At 28.8% G+C, this 25,348-nt stretch overlaps 1 protein-coding gene across 2 annotated transcripts in view; it reads right to left on the bottom strand.

The window, feature by feature from the left end:
• The window catches only part of LOC145266905 (uncharacterized), a 234,888-nt gene that overhangs the window by 29,506 nt on the left and 180,034 nt on the right, over positions 1-25,348 (bottom strand). Inside the window, exon 1 of one of the 2 annotated variants that reach the window (XM_080122686.1) lies at positions 10,748-10,884. The exons of the other annotated variant lie outside the window; for it this stretch is intronic. Coding sequence (XP_079978812.1) covers positions 10,748-10,816 — 69 coding nt within the window. The 5' untranslated portion in view covers positions 10,817-10,884. Of the gene's footprint in view, positions 1-10,747; positions 10,885-25,348 lie in introns of those variants that run through there. 2 annotated transcript variants of the gene reach the window in all.

Genomic DNA, 25,348 nt, shown 5'->3' with positions numbered 1-25,348 from the left:
GGCTATCCAGAAGTTGTTGGAATGGTACAACAAATGCATAATTTGGTATTTACACAGTATATAAACCATACTAAAATATTATTTAGAAACCCATTCTTAACATAGAGAGAAGAAGCTGTTTTGGAACTATTCTGTACTTTTATCTAACAATTTAATAAAAAGATACTATGAAAATTGAATTTAACTTGAAAATCCAATTTAAAAGATAGTGCGCTCTGTATTCTGCATAAGTACCCATAATTTAATAATAGGGCAAAATTTTCACTCACTAAAGTTTTTAATTCTAGTTTTGTTACATAATAAACAACTCAAAACCTATATTAAACCCATGATATTAATGAGTGACCCATTGTGTTTAATTTGGGACTATCACATCGTTTGACTCATGGATATCTCTGCTAATTCACTCTTCTGGTACCTCATTCTAATACAAACAGACCAAATATCAAGGTCTCATGTATGATATGAAAAGAAACTGGAATCAAAGAGAGATTCCAATCATACCAGCTATCATAGGTGCTACAGGGTTTATGAAGAAGAATCTGAAGTCCTACCTAACTAATATTCTTGGTGAACCAAGTGTAAAAGAGATCCAGACAATTGCACTTAAGGGAACAACGAGGATACTAAAAAGAGCTCTCGGTTGGTTTCAATAAAAAGCAGGGCAATGTTGGCAGCTGGTTTGGCTGGCCCATACCCAACGTTACAATCTTCAAAGGTAAAAAAAAAAAAAAATACAGTTTCTTTGCAAGTACAATTAACACTGAAAAGCCACATAAGATATTTTTACATTTTGTTAGTTGTGATTTTAAATATAGATTTTTTGATGTGATGAACATCATACGAAAATGTACTGCCTTAACAATGATTGAATTTACAAAATTCAGATTATGAGATTTTTGTGTTTAATACTCTCGTCTCATTTGCCTCTTCCTCTTTTGTACATTCAATTAACCAAGTAAATATTTTCATGCAACTTTTTATATATCTTTTTCTTATGCATTACTTGTGAGCTAGAGTCGGGTCTGCAATAATGCACTTGAAATGATCATCAGCTTCATTTGAGTAAAGGACAGCTTCACAGATATCTTTGTGCAGGGTGCTTGCCCAACTTATTGACCTACCCTTCGGTTGTTTTCCAGCAACTTCCAGTGCAAAGGTAAATTTTGTGACCATGTCATTGTTGGCTCTAACAACATATCCAAACCAACTGAGTCTCCATTTCCCCATCTTCCCTTAACTGGTGCAATGCATTAGTGCTTTTAGAATATCTTCATTGTAAACATGGTTGAGCAGTGTAATTTCAGACATCCAGTAGAGCATTTTGCTTTCCGTAATGACAAATTTTCAGCCTTCCTCTGTAAGTACTCTGAATAAATGTATAAAGTGATACATCTCACAACAGTTCAGTAGATGTTTGATTTTAGATGGTAGCTAATTTTATGATCACCAAGTCCACCAGTGATTGTACGTTACTAGAGTTATATTGCATTGATGCATGCAGCAACTTTGCTGTCGATGCTGCTGTCATCGGCGAATATCAAACAGATATTTGAAGACATGTATTCGTTAATCTTATCTGTCAACTTGAATGGTGCTAAGTTCATTTTTATCACTGATTAAATATTCCATCTTTCTAATGTTCAGCCACAGATTAAACTGCATAAGCCAGTCCGTTGTAACTTTTATTTTTTAGATAACATGACTGTTAGAAAAAAAAAAAAAAAAAAATGGCTGCTAAGGGGTCACATTGGTATGTGGGAGGATTTTTATCTGTTTGCTGTTTCATGAATGCGCATGCATGAATAGTTAACATGACAGATTACTTTTTTTTTTCTTTTTTTTTTTACACGGTGGTCACCACTTATCAAGGCCCGGAAGCCACTCAGGGATAAGGGTTATTGCAAGTACAGTACGTTAGTGTGGAGATTTGATGAAGTGTTTACTTAAGGGGGCGGTTCATTAGGAATTTATTAACGTTGGACTTGAAGACGTCCAAGTTGTAGTCAGGTGGGAAGCAGGCAGACGGAACAGAGTTCCACAGGCGTGCAGTTCTAAGAAAGAAGCTTTGTTCATGGAATCCACGTTTTAATTACTCATGTTAATAAGTAGTTTGAAAACACCTTTTAGAAGGATGGAGTACTGTTGCCACATATGGGCAGGAGCTGCTAGAAAAGACTTGTCCTGCCTTGATAGAGTTCAAAATAGACTTCGGGGCCTGGTGGGAGATGTCCTTTTCTCTTCGCTGCAACCTCTGTCTCACAGAAGAGATGTTGCGAGTTTGTCTCTGATGTATCGTTATTTTCATGGAAAGTGTTCGACTGAGCTTCAATCTATGGTCCCCCCCTCGCCAAACTTTCACAAGAAACACTAGACTAGCTGAAAACATTATCAATAATTTTCCCCACTCTTCATCTGTGCCTAAACCTAAACATAGATTCCATGATCAAAGCTTCTTCCTTAGAACTGCACGCCTGTGGAATTGTCTTCAGTTTTCCTGCTTTCCGGCTGACTACAATATGGTTGTCTTCAAGTCCAACGTGAACAAGTTTCTGATGAGCCGTTCCACTTAACAAATTTACCGAACTTCCATTACTATCGATTACTATATTGTCCTTTTGACTACTCTACACTCTTTAACCCTTATCCTTGAGTGGCCTATCGGCCTTGATATGTGGTGATGTCTATGTAAAAAAAAAAAAAAAAAGATCATATCATGCTGATCTACGATTTATCGTACTTGTCTCTCTGCCTACAGGTTTTGGTTCCAATCTCAGCTCGAGTACAATTTTTTTTTTTACTTACAAGAACTGAACTGTTTAGAAAGCACATAATACTCATGTGCACATGTCTCAGTTTCTTTTTACTTCATTTTTTTTAAAGGGGTTTAATGCTACGTTTAATAAAGTATCCTGTACCTCTATAAGGCCACCATTCGCCCATGTATGGAGTATTGCTGCCACATCTGGGCTGGTGCATCTGCTACTAGTCTCTCGCTCCTTGACAAGGTTCAAAAGAGAGTCGCAAACCTGATAGGCCCTGAACTGGCATCTAAGCTTCAGCCTCTGTCCCATCGACGAAATGTTGCATCCCTCTGCCTTTTCTACAAGTATTTTAGTGGTGAATGCTCTGACGAACTGCAATCACTTGTGCCCCCACGACGTGAGCACCCTCGACAAACCCGACAGGCTGCTAAATCCCACCCCCACACTGTAGAGATCCCTAGATGTAAAAGATCTTTTTACTCCAATAGTTTCTTCCCCAGAACCGCTAGACTCTGGAATTCCATTCCAGGTCCCTGCTTCCCCAACAGTACTGACGTGCAGAAGTTCAAGTGTAACGTGAACTGACACCTTGCTGCCCAAATCCCTACATGACACCTGACAACTGACACCTTGCTGCCCAAATCCCTACCCAGTAGTTGTTGCCCCTGATAGTAGCCCCCTACACCAAAGTGGCAATTTGCCTTGTTTGGGGTGAAAATGTAATAAAAAAAAAAAAAAATAAAAAAAATATCTGCATTAAGTAAAATATAATTGCCTGCCATTACCCAGTCATAAAATATGCATTCATATATATTCAGAATGGTAATATAAATATTGATATTAATATTTTAATACTATCCTGAAAAAAAAAAGTGCCCAATACTCGAGATTGGGAATCAATATGTAAGGAGAATTAAATAATGCAAATTAACATTTACAAAATTTATTGTTCAAAAACAAGGAATACAAGATACAAACAATTATTTCCTTATTCCATGGAGTTTCAAAAATGAGGCTTTTTCTTTTTTTCTTCAGAAAAAAATAACTAGCAAACATTTTTTTATAAACTTGCTATAGCATAAGTGGTTAGTGCAAAAAATTGAAAATTGAATTCGAACGAGAGTAATGATGGCAAAAGTGTAAAAAAGGTTATTTAAAGCGATGTTCACAAGTCAAGATGTTGTCACATAAAATCCAATCAAGTTAGTTGAAAATTGGTAATAATTCATAAATCTGTAGTGCTGGTATGAATATATCCATAGACTTTATGTGAGAATATTCTGATCAGGTGGATCATGCATGGTTAGGTTAAAAATTCTACAACAAAAATGAGACGGGCAGTGTGCAGGATTGAGTTAATGCATATTTTTTAACTTTTGTAAACGTTTAGAACATAAATGTTTAACATTTTTTTTCTTTTTTAATACAAGCGAGTCACCGTTTATCAAGGCTAGAAGGCCACTCGAGGAAAAGGGTTAGTGAATGTAAGGTAGTAGCTTAATTGTTAATGGTGTAGATTCGGTAGAATTTGAATTATTTATGGGGACGGCTCAGCAAGAACTTGTTTACATTGGACTTGAAAGCTATCATATTATAATTGGCCAGGAAGCAGGCTAATGGGACAGTGTTTCATATGCGGGCAATTCTAACAAAGCTTTGTTCATGGAAACTGAATTTAGAATTAAGCATAGATAGAGAGTGGGGAAATTATTAATGGTAGTTGTACCTATTTACAATGCCTCCCCACGGGACAGAGTTAGACACCAGGGTCGTTTTTTAACGCGGAGAAAAGGTACAAAAATAGAAATTGTCTCAGTCGTGAAGGACTGCTCCTCCACCGAAAGAGAACAAGAAATGGAAGTGCAGCATCTGAAGAACAGATACTACACTTTGATCTTGGCCAAAAGTTGTAGCTAGTCGAGTATTTTTTCGTGAAAGTTTTGTCATGGGGGGGACCAAAGACTGGAGCTCAAAAGAACACTTGCCATGAAAATAACGACAGTTGGGAAAGAGGTTGTATGACATTTATATCGTATTTCTATTGGTAGGGTATTTACATTGAAGGGGTGCAAATGCAAATAGTTCAATCACTATGACAAATTGCTTTAAACTTGTTTAAAGTATTGAATATTATTTTACTTTAAACGTAAATAGGTCACAAATGAGCAGGTAAAGCAAAATTAAAAATAATTTTTCAACTGCATTTCCTTAAAAACATTCATTTTTCTAAAGCTGACTTATGAGTATTCAGGTCTGTTTTGAACTAATTCCATGTTTGGAATTTTGTTATCCAAAATATTCTGTAATGGTTTTCAGTGGTTGCCATTTTGGTTTTCACTTAAGACGTTACAAAACAAAATGAGACAATGCACATTTTGTTTTTATTGCAGACGATACAAAAACAACCAATTTGACAGAACATTCTTTCAGTATTTAATAATTTTCTGTAAACATTTTTCTCACATTCTATCAATTTTTTATCATAAAAAAAAAAAAAAAGTGAATACAAGTACCACTGATTCATGTGAAAGTTGTACAGATGAATATTTTAATACATTTGTTGGCAGACCTGTAGGAGAGTGTCCACCCCCTAAAACTTTTTCCCAATAATTATCATAGATTACAGACTTAAGTATCATTAGAATAAAAATTCTGAAAAGTGGGTTCACTTTCTGGTTATAATAAAGTGAAACTCGCTTCTTAAAAGTCACTAAATTTTTTTTTTTTTCAAAATGTACGCATTTTTAGGGAGGAGGGTACAGGTCCAACCAATTATTAAATTTAATGAAAATGAAGTAGGGCTAGTGTTAGGGTCAACTTACCCTTATTCTAACCCGGTGCTCATGGAGAGAAGGTACTGTGCTATTTCTTGATAATATTTTCAAGTTTTATGGTATCTTTTGTTTATTAAATTGTTAGGTGAAAATACAGAATAGTTACATATTTCCTTTTCATTAAACTCAGCAATTGTATTAAAATGTGTATGTGTACAACTTTTACATGAACAAACTAGTTTATTTATTTCTTTTTCTTTTTTTTAATTTGTTGATTATTATTAAAACCAAAATGGCGACCATTGGAAACCATTAGAGAATACATTGGATAATAAAAATTTTAATATAAAAAGTACTTGTCAGCAACTTCAAACAACAGAAAAACGGAAATACAACAAATAAATGTTAGCAAAGGCAAAATAAGTTAAAAGAAAAACAAGAAGCAGTTCAAAGAATTTTTGGTTAATTGTTACGCCAACTGAAGATCCTTCAATATTTTCTAAAAAAATTATGACTTTTCAAGGTTTTTGGATATGCTGAAAACAAATATCACACAGAAAATTAGCGCAGAAAATTGGCCACCATCTTTGTTGCGCAAACAAACTGTGAAGTTAATTCTATGAAAAGCAAACGTTTATTCAATGTAATTTCAAGCTAATTCTAGTGTCAAGCTAATTCCACCCCAAAAAATTACTTTCAAGAATTCAAATTCAAGAAAATTCGGTCAATGTGCACTAGTTTCCGGAAACCATTTTTGACACGGGGAGGTTGAAAATAAGGAAACGCCTTTCGGAATTCCCCCCCCCTCTCCCATGTTAAAACGGCTTTCAGAATAAGCATCCCCAATCACCCCATGTTAAAAACGGCTTTCGGAATAACCCCCCCCATGTTAAGAACGGCTTTCGGAATTGCGTTGAAAAAAAAAAAAAAAAAAAAAAAAATGAGGGTTTCTGCCTGTTTAAACATGTCCGCCAGTGATTTACATTTCAAAATACAGGTATTTGTACGGTAAAAACTATTTGCTTGCATTAATTTTCCCTGCGATATTCCTTTTCAGCAAACCCCAAAACCTACCAAAATCGTCGATTTGTTGAAAAAAATGTTGAGGTGTCTTCAGTTGGCGTAACGGAACACATTGGCCGAATTTTCGAGCATTTATTACTATAGACATTTAAGAATTAGAAATTTTCTTTTTTAATTCAACAGTTCAAAGAATTAGAATTCTTTTTTAGTGCTTATGCACTTTTGTTACCGCGCCATTTTTTAAAATGTTATTTTCAAATTAAATTCAAGTTTTACGATATCTTTATTATTATTAAATTGAAATATTAATATTAAAGTGAAAGAATAGTTAGAAAACAGCTGTCATTTGTCTTTGACAAAGTAGGCACATAGGCTAGGTCTGTTTTTTTAAGATATTCTTCTCCTTTAAGAACGAGTTCGCCTCATTATTGCATCTTGAAAACTTGCTAATGATGTTTATATGCATGTTGAAAGGGTGAATGTTTTGCCGCGTTTATTCTAAGGGGCTAGGTTCTCTCTCGACACCGGTGACAGACTCAGGATTCACCTTTCGGAACTCATAACAAGGCTGGATTTTCGGAGCCCATCTTTGTACCAGAACCTCGTTCAAATACAGAATAGCCCTAAAAATCAACTGAAAATTGATACACATCGGCAACTTGACCAAAAGTAAAGTTGCTATCAGTTTCTTCGTATTTTTAGAAATACAATCTTAACATGGAGTTATGTCAACTATTCTGAACGTTCATAGAAAACTATTGAGCCGTAAAAAAGAAAAAGTTCGGGTTTGTATTACTGTACACATAGATTCGAAAAAGTTGTCAAAAAACAAATATATAACAAATAAATGTTATCAAAGGCAAGATAAGTTACTTTTCTGCCAAACTGGATATATTTTTTGTGTTTTTATTCAATGTAACATATTTATTCAGCTCGAAAAACATACATTGTTTACCGATGTATTCGAAAATTCAAGATGGCGTCTCACACCCTCTTTAACACCGTAAGTTTGGAAAAAGGTGTTATAAATAAAAAACTATACAATATACTATTAAAAACCCGCCGAATATATGTCAACCTATGTCACGGTAACATATATTGAGCAAGTTTTTAACAGTATTTTATCCGTTTTTTTATTTATAACATCTTTTCCCAAACTTACCGTGTTAAAGAGAGGATCAGACGCCATCTTGAATGTTCCAATACATCGGTAAATACTGTATGGTTTTCGAGCTGAATAAACATGTTACATTGAATAAAACCACGAAAAATATATCCAGTTTGGTAGAAAAGTAACTTATCTTGCCTTTGATAACATTTGTTATATATTTGTTTTTTGACAACTTTTTCGAATCTATGTGTACAGTAGTAATACAAACCCAAAAGTTTGTCACAGAATTTGATTAAAATTTGTTTGTTACCCTCAAATACACGATTGGTATGATAAGTAAACACGAAAAAAAAACAATGTCGGTAATAGTGAAAAGGCACCGCCAAAACTGGGGGGGCAGGTCAGTACTTTTTGACGGACCGTCTTTTTAAAAATCTACCAAAAATCAGGTAATTATCCGATCAATACGAAATTTTCAGCGATTATTAGGAGAAGAATGAACTTTATAACAGTGTACTTATTTTTCATAAACGATATTTATATATATATATTTTTTTGCTTACAAACCCCCCCCCCCTTGTTTTGAAGTGGGAACAAATATGCTTAAAATAATCATCTGAAACTGAAATCAACATATTGTGTTGTTGTAAGGGACAGAATTATAGATTAAAAAAAAAAAAAAAAAATTGTTTGCATACCTTATTTTGACGTCTGAATATCAGAACTTCGATTGTGTTTAATTATCCCGCTTTTGAGTTTTGAAGTGTGAAATTCGGTGAATATGTTAAGTAAAATAATTAATTTAAGTTAAGCAAAACAAAAAAAAAATTTTTTTAATATTTATACGAAAAAAGCTATTTTAAAATTTTTGATAAATAAATTAACAATTTTTTTTTTAGCGAGCCGAATAATGCATGACCATTATTAAACAGGGCATGCTTTGAATAATCGATACCAAAAAAAAAAATTCGATAAATATTGTGCCCTTTGTGTTAAAAATAGCATCATTTTTTTCGATCCCGTTTGAAAACGTTTGCCGCCTTTCGACTATGGTGGACCAAACGCGCTGAAATAATTTTTTTTTATTCTGCTTTAAATTGCCCCCCCCCCATTTTGGGGAGCCTGGCCCCCACACACATACACATTAAAAACCAAACTCATACAAATGGTCACCCATCTGGTACTGGCCAGCCTCAGCTTAATAATACATTGAAATTTTCATCACTGAAAAATAAGTTTTTTTGGCCTGTTTGGTCTTCCATAGTTTTCTTATCATCAAAAGAAAACGTAAACAGAGTCGATCTGAACTCTACGTCGACGCGAAATATTTGGTTACCTATATGAATAAGTGGAATTATTTGAAATTCAGGTACTTATATTATAATATTTTTGCATATTCTCTTAGAAAATCATCCTAAATCTTAGACAATAAATAAATAAATTAATTATTTCAAAAAGCCTTTTTTTTTAAATATTTAAGTACGTTTTTTGTGCAAGACAAAAAATGTCAATTGTTAACTTTTTGGGAAAATTTAACATTTAAAATTGAATTAAAAATAGTAGAAAAAGTTTTACATTATTCTGTTTTCTATATGATAAAATTCAGGGTTTTATCTTTCTGGAAAAAAAAAGTTACTCAGAAATAATGGATTTTAATAAATGTAATTTAGTTTTAAAAAACAACAACTTGATTTTGCGGCCATTTTTGGCGGTGCCTACAACGTAAACATTGTATTTTGTGTTTTAATGTATAAAAATTACTTTTATACAATGGTTTCTGACAGCGCGTTTACATTTTCAATTTTATAGCATTTTTTAAAATTATTTTTCAAATTTTGGGTTTGATTGTGAATTTTTTTTTTTTTTTTTTACATGGGTGTCACCACTTATCAAGGCCCAGAGGCCACTCGAGGATAAGGGTTAATAGGTATACATTAGTCATTGTGATTTTAGCATAGTAAACAGTGGGAATTTTGTAACTTGGATTACTTAGGGGGACGATTCAATTAGAACTTGTTCACATTGGACTTTTTTTTTTTTTTTTTCATAGGCATCAACACATTATCAAGGCCAAGAGGCCACTCAAGGATAAGGGTTAAAGTTAAGGGTTAATCGATCAAATTGTTAACAAAACATAAATAAATAAAAATAAAAACAACTTTACAACACTCTTTTGATTCAAGTTGCACTCCCCAAATATCGAGTCAAATTTTCCTTTTAAATGCCGTAGCAGACATAAAAAGTGCAACTCATTTTAGTGTGAAATAACATTTTTGGTGCAAGGAAAAAAAAAACCCCAACAACATGGCTGCCAGCGATTAAACCATTAAATCCAAGTTAAATTTTAAAGATTTTAAAAAGCAAATTATTATCGTCTTTAGTAAAATAAATATATTCAAGATCAACAGTTAGTTTCATCCAACTTAGGAGCAAAATCTAATCGAAATATACGTGAGATATTACATTTTAAATATCCCTACTACAACACAATTTATTAACGTTGCTTTAAGTGCACTTACTTCGGTGCTATTTTCTTACGTTTATTTTTCTAGAAAAAAAAACAAAATTGATAAAATATTTTTCTAATTTCTTTTCAAAATAATTCAGCCACTTTCTTATTTCATTTTATTGTATTTATACATATAACTTAAAGTACATCGATCTAACTTAAATAAAAACAAATTTATGACGGATGATGAAGAAGAGATATTTCTTCCGGCATCATCGATGTTTTCATCACCTAACCTACGCAGATTTGCTTGTTTATTTTTTTGTTTGTTTTTGTTTCATCTTGGATTCGTGCAAAGCACAATCAAAGTGCCCAATTTTTTTACATTTACGTGAAAATATAAATGTTCCAAATTTAAAACAAAAATAAAATAAGACAAAATAAAATAAAAGCTACGTCTTTACCAAACGAGCAATTTATACCTACAATCTCCAAGTTCGTAATTGACAACGAACGAAAGAGGAAAGAAAAATAGTCCTTTTGAGACCTTACAGGTTAAATAGAGTGCAGGGATAGATAGAAAAGAGTTGATTATTTGTACATATTTAAGAAAAGGACCACTAACCTGGTCACCTGCGCTTATTTGGTCATAAGTGAGAGCTGAAGCCACAGCGCCACTAAGACAGACGGCCATCTTGAGATGTCAAATAACATTGCAATTAACAACTTCCGGTTCCGGTTGTTTTTTTTTTTAAATAATTTTAAAGAAAATATAAAGCACAAAACATAAATATTAATGTAACACACAAACTAATTGGCTTTTACCATTTCTATTTTTATTTCTAAATATATAAACAAAATTCCATTTATTTTTAACAAAGGTACATGGATAGAACAGATTTTCACCAAGATGTAACTATACCACACCCCACAGCAAAACTTGTTTGTGAGTCAACTTGCAAATCTCATTTATTTTCATTTCTGGTTTATTACAAGGCCACTGTAGATGTAAAGAGAATGTTGCATATACAGTGGTTATCATTTTCTAAAATCCTTATAAAAAATTTTTCAGCTACTCAGTACAAATGACTCTCACTATTGGAATTTATAATACATTTATTGTTAGGTCAGTGGTTGTCATGCTTGTTCCTTTAAGTGTCCTGTGGATTAGTCAATAGGTAACCCAAATACTGATCCTTGGAGGTCAGATGAGCCAATCTATCTATTTTTACAAAATCTTATTGGAGTTTATAATACGCTCAATTATTAGTCAGTGGTTGTCGCCCTGGTTCCTTTCAGGGTCCTGTGAATTGTCTAACAGGTAACACAATCACGGATCCCATAGAGGACACGTAAACCAGTCTATACTTGTGAAATCTAATTGAAAGTTATAATACATTCATTGATTGGCCAGTGATTGTCTCCCTTGTTCCATTGAGGGTCCCGTGGATTTTTTAACAGGTAACCTAATTACTGACCACCTCTCCTATTTTTTTATAATAATAAACAAAAATAACAATAAAAGTGGAGCAAATAAAAACTAGACCCGGAAAGTAAATTAATTTAGTCCATAATTTTGGTACTTGTGCATTTAACGAACCAGACGTAACTCAGTATTTGCTCGGCTTTGTCCGGCGCATGACGTCAACAGCCGGACATAACTGAGCGTTGCCGATTAAGCAGACGAGAATTTCGCTATCAATTGGAAGAGTGTCACAACAAACGCTTATTTGAAGAGAGTTAAAAAAATTTTGTTTTAAAGATAACTCACAAAATAATAATGAATATTATAAACCTTGCGGACCAGCTCCAGACACCAGAGGCTGCACTAAACTTTTGGCCAGGATTGTGTACTTGCAAAGAGAACAAGCCTTTCCGACGGTTACGGTTGGAGGTGTAGAAGTGTAACATGTCGTCGATAGACCTCCATTAGGATTGGGACCTCCATTAGGATTGGGACCTTCTTCTCAAAATCCCGACTAACCATCGCATGTATAATAAAAATAATATACTTATGGGTGTTCGAGATGGCATCTACAAAAAATCTCCATCGCGAATGTGGGTTACATTCTCGCCACACAATTGTGGATTGGAAAATTTTCCTGCGTGATATATGCAGGGACTATTTTCTTAGGAATCCCCGGCAGATTGGAGGCCCAGGCCATACGGTAGAAATCGACGAGTCCGTTTTTAACCGCAAAAAACAAAACGTTGGCAGACTTCTGACACCGGTGGGTGGTCTGGGTCTTCGGTGGATACGACCCCGCCGAAAAGGAGGGTTTTTTGGTCACTGTACCAAATAGGAACGCCGAAACCCTCCTTCCACTAATAAATAAAAAAAAAAAATCCTTGTTTCTGGCAAAAAAAAAAAGTCCTTGTTCTTGCCCCCCCCCCCCAATAATTTTTATTGCCATTTTTTAGGCTTTTTTCATTTATTTGACATAAAGAGTTGCAAAAAAAAAAAAATTAACTTTTACGTGTTTAAGACATAGACAATGTTTTTTTAGGTTAAAAATTGAAAAAAAAAAACAAAGTTCAGACAAAAAAAAGTTTCCTATTATTTAACAAAAAAAAAAAAACTTGTTTTATATCTATTTATTTTGAAAACAGAAAACAATTTCAAACAATAATAATAATTAAAAAAAACATAAATGAACGATAGGTTTTTGCTTTTTTTTTACTTATTTAATTTTTTTATGTTTCTATATTTTACAATTTCATTGTACAGTTATTTTGTTGTAGCGTTGTTTTTATTTTATCGTCAACGCTCGGTTTTATCCGGCTGTTGACGTCATGCGCTGGACAAAGCCGAGCAAATGCTGAGTTACCTCTGGTACGTTAAATGCACAAGTACCCCAAATTTTATTGAAGGGATAAAAGGCAATTACTTTTTTTCCTAAAGCAAGCATTAAATTAACTAGGTAACAATTGCAAAAATCATACAAAAGAGGATACACAAAAAAAAGGGGTTTCTAATTGAGAGACAATTCAAAAATTAGTTATTGCTTTGAACAATACTAACAACAATTGAAGAAAAATAATGAAAAAAAAACAATTTCTGCTTACTTGAAATAAGACTGAAAAGAAAAACATGCAATAAAAATGAAAAAAAAGAAACCCAAAAAGTCTTTTATAAAAGTATCTTCAAAGTCTTTCCCTTTTTTCTCTGATACTACTTCCTGTCAGTCCTTCTCGCTCTTTTAAAAATGGTACCTTCAAAAAGTATGAATTATTTTGCTATCTTGTTAAAAGTTAATTGTAGAAGCCTTTTTCAAGTCTCACACAAAAACACACATTCACATTTCAAGCTATGTCATATACATACACGCACACAAACATACGCGCTCACGTCCACACATGTACACATATTCACGTTCGCGTACATACACTTACATTAAAGGTATATACACACATGCTAACGCACACATATGTACTCACACACGCGCACACGAGCGCACACATGGACGACGTCACTTCCGCTTTCTAAGGAATTATACACATGCGCAAATGACCACCGGAAACGAGTATAAAACAAAGAGACAAACGCTTTCTAAACCTTTTAAGACCAACTCTCGACCAGAGAGGTTGGGCTAACCAGCCGCCTCCCTTTCGGGAGGTGCACGCTCGCGCGTGTGTCACGCCCACTTACTACTATGGGGCGTGAGCTAACAGACCGTATGTACACATTCACACTCTTTCTCTCTCTATCTACTATTGGTCCCTGAGAACACCTTCACGTAGCTGACTACTAACTGACTTCAACTCTCATATCGTCTCCTTTGTCTACACGCTGGACTATCATTCTCAATTTTGACTACAACACTTATTTCTCTTCCCACGCGTGAACAAACGATAGTGACCTGAACTTGAGATGAAAACACATTTCCTTTTCTTGCTACAACACCAGTCGTGCAACGAACATTGGTTACATACGCGCGGACATGAACACATGTTATAACTAAAACGTTCATTCTTTCAACAGCAAATAAACAACGTTTATCTTATCCATCAATTGAGTCTTTGCTTCCTTCAATTCAATTTGTTTAATTATTTTCTTGTGGCGAGCTAGGGTATTATGCCCTGGTCCGCAACATAATATAAAAAACTGTTTTATCTATAGTCCTTTAACTCCTGTAACTCGAGGAGGTGGCTAGGACTCTTATTTCACTAGATCTCGGCACGTGTCGTCTAGGCTCCTTGGAGGTTGTTACATAATCTGGTATGCTGAAAGCGAATATCGAAGCCGCAGGCAGGAAGAAAGACAACAATTGTAGTCTATCTACAAAAGCTTAATTTTCATAAAATTATGTACAAATGTTTTTACAATTCTCATTCAGATTTTGTAAGTTCTTTTCTCAACTCTCTTCACAGACAGCAACTGATGGATGGATGAGGTGGGGAGGGGTCACGTCTCTTCTCTACTCTGATCTGAAACTCTGTGGCTCAACTCTTCTCGCTCTTCTCACTCTTCTGGCTAATTTTCGCACAACAGTCGTATTTGATAGTAAGGTAAGTGGATGGGGTAGTACTTCTCCCCAGCCAATAAGATTTCACCACAAAATCTCCATGAAATCCGAAGCCCCAGGGTTTTGCGTGGGTACAATTCCCACACTGAAATCTAAGTATGATTTTCAAGGAAAGATGTCAATTCTGACATCTGACCCTGGGTTCATTCTAAGGCCAGACAAGGTTCTAAGTGAAATTTCCTGTTATCAACTTTTAGCTGTAAAAATACATTTCTCTGGTTTTCAAACAATATCTATTTTGGCATGAAATAAAATATGTATATTTATCTTCTCTACCTTAAATCCTTGAGTTATCTGGCCTCACCCGGAAATACAAAGCTACCTTAGCGTAATTCTAACGCTCTTTAATGGGGATTACGTTACACTCCAAAAAGGGAGTTCCATTAACTGGTTCAGGTTAGATTATCTTCTAAGATATTTTGTGTTGTCTTGTTGATAAATTTATTGAATGAAGAAGGAATTTCTTATTATTATGATTATGTAGTCATATTATGATTATGCAGTCATATTATGATTATGCAGTCATATTATGATTATGCCGTCATATTATGATTATGCAGTCATATTATGATTATGCAGTCATATTATGATTATGCAGTCATATTATGATTATGCAGTTATATTATGATTATGCAGTCATATTATGATTATGCAGTTATATTATGATTATGCAGTTATATTACGATTATGCAGTTATATTATGATTATGCAGTTATATTATGATTATGCAGTTATATGATTATGTAGTCATATTATGATTATGCAGTTATATTATGATTATGTAGTTATATTATGATTATGCAGTTATATTATGATTATGCAGTTATATTATGATTATGCAGTTATATGATTATGTAGTCATATCATGATTATGCAGTTATATTATGATTATGTAGTTATATTATGATTATGCAGTTATATTATGATTATGCAGTTATATTATGATTATGCAGTTATATTACGATTATGCAGTTATATTATGATTATGCAGTCATATTATGATTATGCAGTCATATTATGATTATGCAGTCATATTATGATTATGCAGTCATATTATGATTATGCAGTCATATTATGATTATGCAGTCATATTATGATTATGCAGTTATATTATGATTATGCAGTTATATTATGATTATGCAGTTATATTATGATTATGTAGTTATATTATGATTATGCAGTTATATTATGATTATGCAGTTATATTATGATTATGCAGTTATATTATGATTATGCAGTCATATTATGATTATGCAGTTATATTATGATTATGCAGTTATATTATGATTATGCAGTCATATTATGATTATGTAGTATTATTATGATTATGCAGTTATATTATGATTATGCAGTTATATTATGATTATGCAGTTATATTACGATTATGCAGTTATATTATGATTATGCAGTCATATTATGATTATGCAGTTATATTATGATTATGCAGTTATATTATGATTATGCTGTTATATTATGATTATGCAGTTATATTATGATTATGCAGTCATATTATAATTATGTAGTATTATTATGATTATGCAGTTATATTATGATTATGCAGTTATATTATGATTATGCAGTTATATTACGATTATGCAGTTATATTATGATTATGTAGTATTATTATGATTATGCAGTTATATTATGATTATGCAGTTATATTACGATTATGCAGTTATATTATAATTATGTAGTATTATTATGATTATGCAGTTATATTATGATTATGCAGTTATATTATGATTATGCAGTTATATTACGATTATGCAGTTATATTATGATTATGTAGTATTATTATGATTATGCAGTTATATTATGATTATGCAGTTATATTACGATTATGCAGTTATATTATGATTATGCAGTCATATTATGATTATGCAGTCATATTATGATTATGCAGTCATATTATGATTATGCAGTCATATTATGATTATGCAGTCATATTATGATTATGCAGTTATATTATGATTATGCAGTCATATTATGATTATGCTATCATATTATGATTATGCAGTCATATTATGATTATGCAGTCATATTATGATTATGCAGTCATATTATGATTATGCAGTTATATTATGATTATGCAGTTATATTATGATTATGCAGTTATATTATGATTATGTAGTTATATTATGATTATGCAGTTATATTATGATTATGCAGTTATATTATGATTATGCAGTCATATTATGATTATGCAGTTATATTATGATTATGCAGTTATATTATGATTATGCAGTCATATTATGATTATGTAGTATTATTATGATTATGCAGTTATATTATGATTATGCAGTTATATTATGATTATGCAGTCATATTATGATTATGTAGTATTATTATGATTATGCAGTTATATTATGATTATGCAGTTATATTATGATTATGCAGTTATATTATGATTATGCAGTTATATTATGATTATGCAGTTATATTATAATTATGTAGTATTATTATGATTATGCAGTTATATTATGATTATGTAGTATTATTATGATTATGCAGTTATATTATGATTATGCAGTTATATTATGATTATGCAGTTATATTATGATTATGTAGTATTATTATGATTATGCAGTTATATTATGATTATGCAGTTATATTATGATTATGCAGTTATATTATGATTATGCAGTTATATTATGATTATGTAGTATTATTATGATTATGCAGTTATATTATAATTATGTAGTATTATTATGATTATGTAGTATTATTATGATTATGCAGTTATATTATGATTATGCAGTTATATTATGATTATGCAGTTATATTATGATTATGCAGTTATATTATGATTATGCAGTTATATTATGATTATGTAGTATTATTATGATTATGCAGTTATATTATGATTATGCAGTTATATTATGATTATGCAGTTATATTATGATTATGCAGTTATATTATGATTATGTAGTATTATTATGATTATGCAGTTATATTATGATTATGCAGTTATATTATGATTATGCAGTTATATTATGATTATGCAGTTATATTATAATTATGTAGTATTATTATGATTATGTAGTATTATTATGATTATGCAGTTATATTATGATTATGCAGTTATATTATGATTATGCAGTTATATTATAATTATGTAGTATTATTATGATTATGCAGTTATATTATGATTATGCAGTTATATTATGATTATGCAGTTATATTATGATTATGCAGTTATATTATGATTATGTAGTATTATTATGATTATGCAGTTATATTATGATTATGCAGTTATATTATAATTATGTAGTATTATTATGATTATGCAGTTATATTATGATTATGCAGTTATATTATAATTATGTAGTATTATTATGATTATGCAGTTATATTATGATTATGCAGTTATATTATGATTATGCAGTTATATTATGATTATGCAGTTATATTATGATTATGTAGTATTATTATGATTATGCAGTTATATTATGATTATGCAGTTATATTATGATTATGCAGTTATATTATGATTATGCAGTTATATTATAATTATGTAGTATTATTATGATTATGTAGTATTATTATGATTATGCAGTTATATTATGATTATGCAGTTATATTATGATTATGCAGTTATATTATAATTATGTAGTATTATTATGATTATGCAGTTATATTATGATTATGCAGTTATATTATGATTATGCAGTTATATTATGATTATGCAGTTATATTATGATTATGCAGTTATATTATAATTATGTAGTATTATTATGATTATGCAGTTATATTATAATTATGTAGTATTATTATGATTATGCAGTTATATTATGATTATGTAGTATTATTATGATTATGCAGTTATATTATGATTATGCAGTTATATTATGATTATGCAGTTATATTATGATTATGCAGTCATATTATGATTATGCAGTTATATTATAATTATGTAGTATTATTATGATTATGCAGTTATATTATAATTATGTAGTATTATTATGATTATGCAGTTATATTATGATTATGCAGTTATATTATGATTATGCAGTTATATTATGATTATGCAGTTATATTATGATTATGCAGTTATATTATAATTATGTAGTATTATTATGATTATGCAGTTATATTATGATTATGCAGTTATATTATGATTATGCAGTTATATTACGATTATGCAGTTATATTATGATTCTGCAGTTATATTATGATTATGCAGTTATATTATGATTATGCAGTTATATTATGATTATGCAGTTATATTATGATTATGTAGTATTATTATGATTATGCAGTTATATTATGATTATGCAGTCATATTATGATTATGCAGTTATATTATGATTATGTAGTATTATTATGATTATGCAGTCATATTATGATTATGCAGTTATATTATGATTATGCAGTCATATTATGATTATGCAGTTATATTATGATTATGTAGTATTATTATGATTATGCAGTTATATTATGATTATGCAGTCATATTATGATTATGCAGTTATATTATGATTATGTAGTATTATTATGATTATGCAGTTATATTATGATTATGCAGTTATATTATGATTATGTAGTATTATTATGATTATGCAGTTATATTATAATTATGTAGTATTATTATGATTATGCAAGTTATATTATGATTATGCAGTTATATTATGATTATGCAGTTATATTATGATTATGCAGTTATATTATGATTCTGCAGTTATATTATGATTATGCAGTCATATTATGATTATGCAGTTATATTATAATTATGTAGTATTATTATGATTATGCAGTTATATTATGATTATGCAGTTATATTATGATTCTGCAGTTATATTATGATTATGCAGTTATATTATAATTATGTAGTATTATTATGATTATGCAGTTATATTATGATTATGCAGTTATATTATGATTATGCAGTTATATTATGATTATGCAGTTATATTATGATTATGCAGTCATATTATGATTATGCAGTCATATTATGATTATGTAGTATTATTATGATTATGCAGTTATATTATGATTATACAGTTATATTATGATTATGCAGTTATATTATGATTATGCAGTCATATTATGATTATGCAGTCATATTATGATTATGCAGTTATATTATGATTATGCAGTTATATTATGATTATGCAGTCATATTATGATTATGCAGTCATATTATGATTATGCAGTTATATTATGATTATGCAGTTATATTATGATTATGCAGTTATATTATAATTATGTAGTATTATTATGATTATGCAGTTATATTATGATTATGCAGTTATATTATGATTATGCAGTTATATTACGATTATGCAGTTATATTATGATTATGCAGTCATATTATGATTATGCAGTCATATTATGATTATGTAGTATTATTATGATTATGCAGTTATATTATGATTATACAGTTATATTATGATTATGCAGTTATATTATGATTATGCAGTCATATTATGATTATGCAGTCATATTATGATTATGCAGTTATATTATGATTATGCAGTTATATTATGATTATGCAGTCATATTATGATTATGCAGTCATATTATGATTATGCAGTTATATTATGATTATGCAGTTATATTATGATTATGCAGTTATATTATGAGTATGCAGTTATATTATGATTATACAGTCATATTATGATTATGCAGTTATATTATGATTATGCAGTTATATTATGATTATGCAGTCATATTATGATTATGCAGTCATATTATGATTATGCAGTTATATTATGATTATGCAGTTATATTATGATTATGCAGTTATATTATGATTATGCAGTTATATTATAATTATGTAGTATTATTATGATTATGCAGTTATATTATAATTATGTAGTATTATTATGATTATACAGTTATATTATGATTATGCAGTTATATTATGATTATGCAGTCATATTATGATTATGCAGTCATATTATGATTATGCAGTTATATTATGATTATGCAGTTATATTATGATTATGCAGTCATATTATGATTATGCAGTCATATTATGATTATGCAGTTATATTATAATTATGTAGTATTATTATGATTATGCAGTTATATTATGATTATGCAGTTATATTATAATTATGTAGTATTATTATGATTATGCAGTTATATTATGATTATGCAGTTATATTATGATTATGCAGTTATATTATAATTATGTAGTATTATTATGATTATGCAGTTATATTATGATTATGCAGTTATATTATAATTATGTAGTATTATTATGATTATGCAGTTATATTATGATTATGCAGTTATATTATGATTCTGCAGTTATATTATGATTATGCAGTTATATTATAATTATGTAGTATTATTATGATTATGCAGTTATATTATGATTATGCAGTTATATTATGATTATGCAGTTATATTACGATTATGCAGTTATATTATGATTATGCAGTCATATTATGATTATGCAGTCATATTATGATTATGTAGTATTATTATGATTATGCAGTTATATTATGATTATACAGTTATATTATGATTATGCAGTTATATTATGATTATGCAGTCATATTATGATTATGCAGTCATATTATGATTATGCAGTTATATTATGATTATGCAGTTATATTATGATTATGCAGTCATATTATGATTATGCAGTCATATTATGATTATGCAGTTATATTATGATTATGCAGTTATATTATGATTATGCAGTTATATTATGAGTATGCAGTTATATTATGATTATACAGTCATATTATGATTATGCAGTTATATTATGATTATGCAGTTATATTATGATTATGCAGTCATATTATGATTATGCAGTCATATTATGATTATGCAGTTATATTATGATTATGCAGTTATATTACGATTATGCAGTTATATTATGATTATGCAGTCATATTATGATTATGTAGTATTATTATGATTATGCAGTTATATTATGATTATGCAGTTATATTATGATTATGCAGTTATATTATGATTCTGCAGTTATATTATGATTATGCAGTTATATTATAATTATGTAGTATTATTATGATTATGCAGTTATATTATGATTATGCAGTTATATTATGATTATGCAGTTATATTACGATTATGCAGTTATATTATGATTATGCAGTCATATTATGATTATGCAGTCATATTATGATTATGTAGTATTATTATGATTATGCAGTTATATTATGATTATGCAGTTATATTATGATTATGCAGTTATATTACGATTATGCAGTTATATTATGATTATGCAGTCATATTATGATTATGCAGTCATATTATGATTATGCAGTCATATTATGATTATGCAGTCATATTATGATTATGCAGTCATATTATGATTATGCAGTTATATTATGATTATGCAGTTATATTATGATTATGCAGTCATATTATGATTATGCAGTCATATTATGATTATGCAGTCATATTATGATTATGCAGTCATATTATGATTATGCAGTCATATTATGATTATGCAGTCATATTATGATTATGCAGTCATATTATGATTATGCAGTTATATTATGATTATGCAGTTATATTATGATTATGCAGTTATATTATGATTATGTAGTTATATTATGATTATGCAGTTATATTATGATTATGCAGTTATATTATGATTATGCAGTTATATTATGATTATGCAGTCATATTATGATTATGCAGTTATATTATGATTATGCAGTTATATTATGATTATGCAGTTATATTATGATTATGCAGTTATATTATAATTATGTAGTATTATTATGATTATGCAGTTATATTATGATTATGCAGTTATATTATGATTATGCAGTTATATTACGATTATGCAGTTATATTATGATTATGCAGTTATATTATGATTATGCAGTTATATTATGATTATGCAGTTATATTATGATTATGCAGTCATATTATGATTATGCAGTTATATTATGATTATGCAGTTATATTATGATTATGCAGTTATATTATGATTATGCAGTCATATTATGATTATGCAGTCATATTATGATTATGCAGTAATATTATGATTATGCAGTTATATTATGATTATGCAGTTATATTATGATTATGCAGTTATATTATGATTATGTAGTTATATTATGATTATGCAGTTATATTATGATTATGCAGTTATATTATGATTATGCAGTTATATTATGATTATGCAGTCATATTATGATTATGCAGTTATATTATGATTATGCAGTTATATTATGATTATGCAGTTATATTATGATTATGCAGATATATTATGATTATGCAGTTATATTATAATTATGTAGTATTATTATGATTATGCAGTTATATTATGATTATGCAGTTATATTATGATTATGCAGTTATATTATGATTATGCAGTTATATTATGATTATGCAGTCATATTATGATTATGCAGTTATATTATGATTATGCAGTTATATTATGATTATGCAGTTATATTATGATTATGCAGTTATATTATGATTATGTAGTATTATTATGATTATGCAGTTATATTATGATTATGCAGTTATATTATGATTATGCAGTTATATTATGATTATGCAGTTATATTATGATTATGTAGTATTATTATGATTATGCAGTTATATTATGATTATGCAGTTATATTATGATTATGCAGTTATATTATGATTATGCAGTTATATTATAATTATGTAGTATTATTATGATTATGTAGTATTATTATGATTATGCAGTTATATTATGATTATGCAGTTATATTATGATTATGCAGTTATATTATAATTATGTAGTATTATTATGATTATGCAGTTATATTATGATTATGCAGTTATATTATGATTATGCAGTTATATTATGATTATGCAGTTATATTATGATTATGTAGTATTATTATGATTATGCAGTTATATTATAATTATGTAGTATTATTATGATTATGTAGTATTATTATGATTATGCAGTTATATTATGATTATGCAGTTATATTATGATTATGCAGTTATATTATGATTATGCAGTTATATTATGATTATGTAGTATTATTATGATTATGCAGTTATATTATGATTATGCAGTTATATTATGATTATGCAGTTATATTATGATTATGCAGTTATATTATAATTATGTAGTATTATTATGATTATGTAGTATTATTATGATTATGCAGTTATATTATGATTATGCAGTTATATTATGATTATGCAGTTATATTATAATTATGTAGTATTATTATGATTATGCAGTTATATTATGATTATGCAGTTATATTATGATTATGCAGTTATATTATGATTATGCAGTTATATTATGATTATGTAGTATTATTATGATTATGCAGTTATATTATGATTATGCAGTTATATTATAATTATGTAGTATTATTATGATTATGCAGTTATATTATGATTATGCAGTTATATTATAATTATGTAGTATTATTATGATTATGCAGTTATATTATGATTATGCAGTTATATTATGATTATGCAGTTATATTATGATTATGCAGTTATATTATGATTATGTAGTATTATTATGATTATGCAGTTATATTATGATTATGCAGTTATATTATGATTATGCAGTTATATTATGATTATGCAGTTATATTATAATTATGTAGTATTATTATGATTATGCAGTTATATTATGATTATGCAGTTATATTATGATTATGCAGTTATATTATGATTATACAGTTATATTATGATTATGCAGTTATATTATAATTATGTAGTATTATTATGATTATGCAGTTATATTATAATTATGTAGTATTATTATGATTATGTAGTATTATTATGATTATGCAGTTATATTATGATTATGCAGTTATATTATGATTATGCAGTTATATTATGATTATGCAGTCATATTATGATTATGCAGTTATATTATAATTATGTAGTATTATTATGATTATGCAGTTATATTATAATTATGTAGTATTATTATGATTATGCAGTTATATTATGATTATGCAGTTATATTATGATTATGCAGTTATATTATGATTATGCAGTTATATTATGATTATGCAGTTATATTATAATTATGTAGTATTATTATGATTATGCAGTTATATTATGATTATGCAGTTATATTATGATTATGCAGTTATATTACGATTATGCAGTTATATTATGATTCTGCAGTTATATTATGATTATGCAGTTATATTATGATTATGCAGTTATATTATGATTATGCAGTTATATTATGATTATGTAGTATTATTATGATTATGCAGTTATATTATGATTATGCAGTCATATTATGATTATGCAGTTATATTATGATTATGTAGTATTATTATGATTATGCAGTCATATTATGATTATGCAGTCATATTATGATTATGCAGTTATATTATGATTATGTAGTATTATTATGATTATGCAGTTATATTATGATTATGCAGTCATATTATGATTATGCAGTTATATTATGATTATGTAGTATTATTATGATTATGCAGTTATATTATGATTATGCAGTCATATTATGATTATGCAGTTATATTATGATTATGTAGTATTATTATGATTATGCAGTTATATTATGATTATGCAGTTATATTATGATTATGTAGTATTATGATGATTATGCAGTTATATTATAATTATGTAGTATTATTATGATTATGCAGTTATATTATGATTATGCAGTTATATTATGATTATGCAGTTATATTATGATTATGCAGTTATATTATGATTCTGCAGTTATATTATGATTATGCAGTCATATTATGATTATGCAGTTATATTATAATTATGTA

The sequence above is a fragment of the Euprymna scolopes genome, chromosome 42 (assembly GCF_053919585.1).
Source record: "Euprymna scolopes isolate OS-2025 chromosome 42, ASM5391958v1, whole genome shotgun sequence".
Lineage (NCBI taxonomy): Eukaryota > Metazoa > Mollusca > Cephalopoda > Sepiida > Sepiolidae > Euprymna > Euprymna scolopes.
The sequence above is the reverse complement of the archived record's forward strand: the minus strand, read 5'-3'. Positions and strand labels throughout refer to the sequence as shown.